Below are 250 nucleotides of genomic sequence, written 5' to 3'. Positions count from 1 at the left end.
CCCCGGCCTGGTCCAGACCACGCGGACGCCCAAGCAGGTGGCGGTGCCCACCGCCGACTCCGGCGACAAGATGCAGACCAGCTTGGACGAGGTGATGAAGACCACCAAGATCATCAGCGGTTGCTTCGTGGCGGTGACGCTCTTGGCCGCGGCCATGCTCATCGTCTTCTACAAACTCCGCAAGCGACACCAGCAGCGCAGCACCGTGACGGCCGCCCGCACCGTCGAGATCATCCAGGTGGACGAGGAC

The 250-nt window shown here is 65.6% G+C and overlaps 1 protein-coding gene across 1 annotated transcript in view; it reads left to right on the top strand.

The window, feature by feature from the left end:
* LRRC4 (leucine rich repeat containing 4) overlaps window positions 1–247 on the top strand; it is a gene marked incomplete at both ends in the record, with an annotated part of 2,059 nt that extends 1,812 nt beyond the window's left edge. Inside the window, 1 exon segment of the mRNA XM_010132568.1 lies at window positions 2–247. Coding sequence (XP_010130870.1) covers window positions 2–247 — 246 coding nt within the window.
* Between the last annotated feature and the right edge of the window lie 3 nt (window positions 248–250).

The sequence above is a fragment of the Buceros rhinoceros genome, unplaced genomic scaffold (assembly GCF_000710305.1).
Source record: "Buceros rhinoceros silvestris isolate BGI_N320 unplaced genomic scaffold, ASM71030v1 scaffold26993, whole genome shotgun sequence".
Taxonomy (NCBI): domain Eukaryota; kingdom Metazoa; phylum Chordata; class Aves; order Bucerotiformes; family Bucerotidae; genus Buceros; species Buceros rhinoceros.
This window is presented reverse-complemented; position numbering and strand designations above follow the sequence as displayed.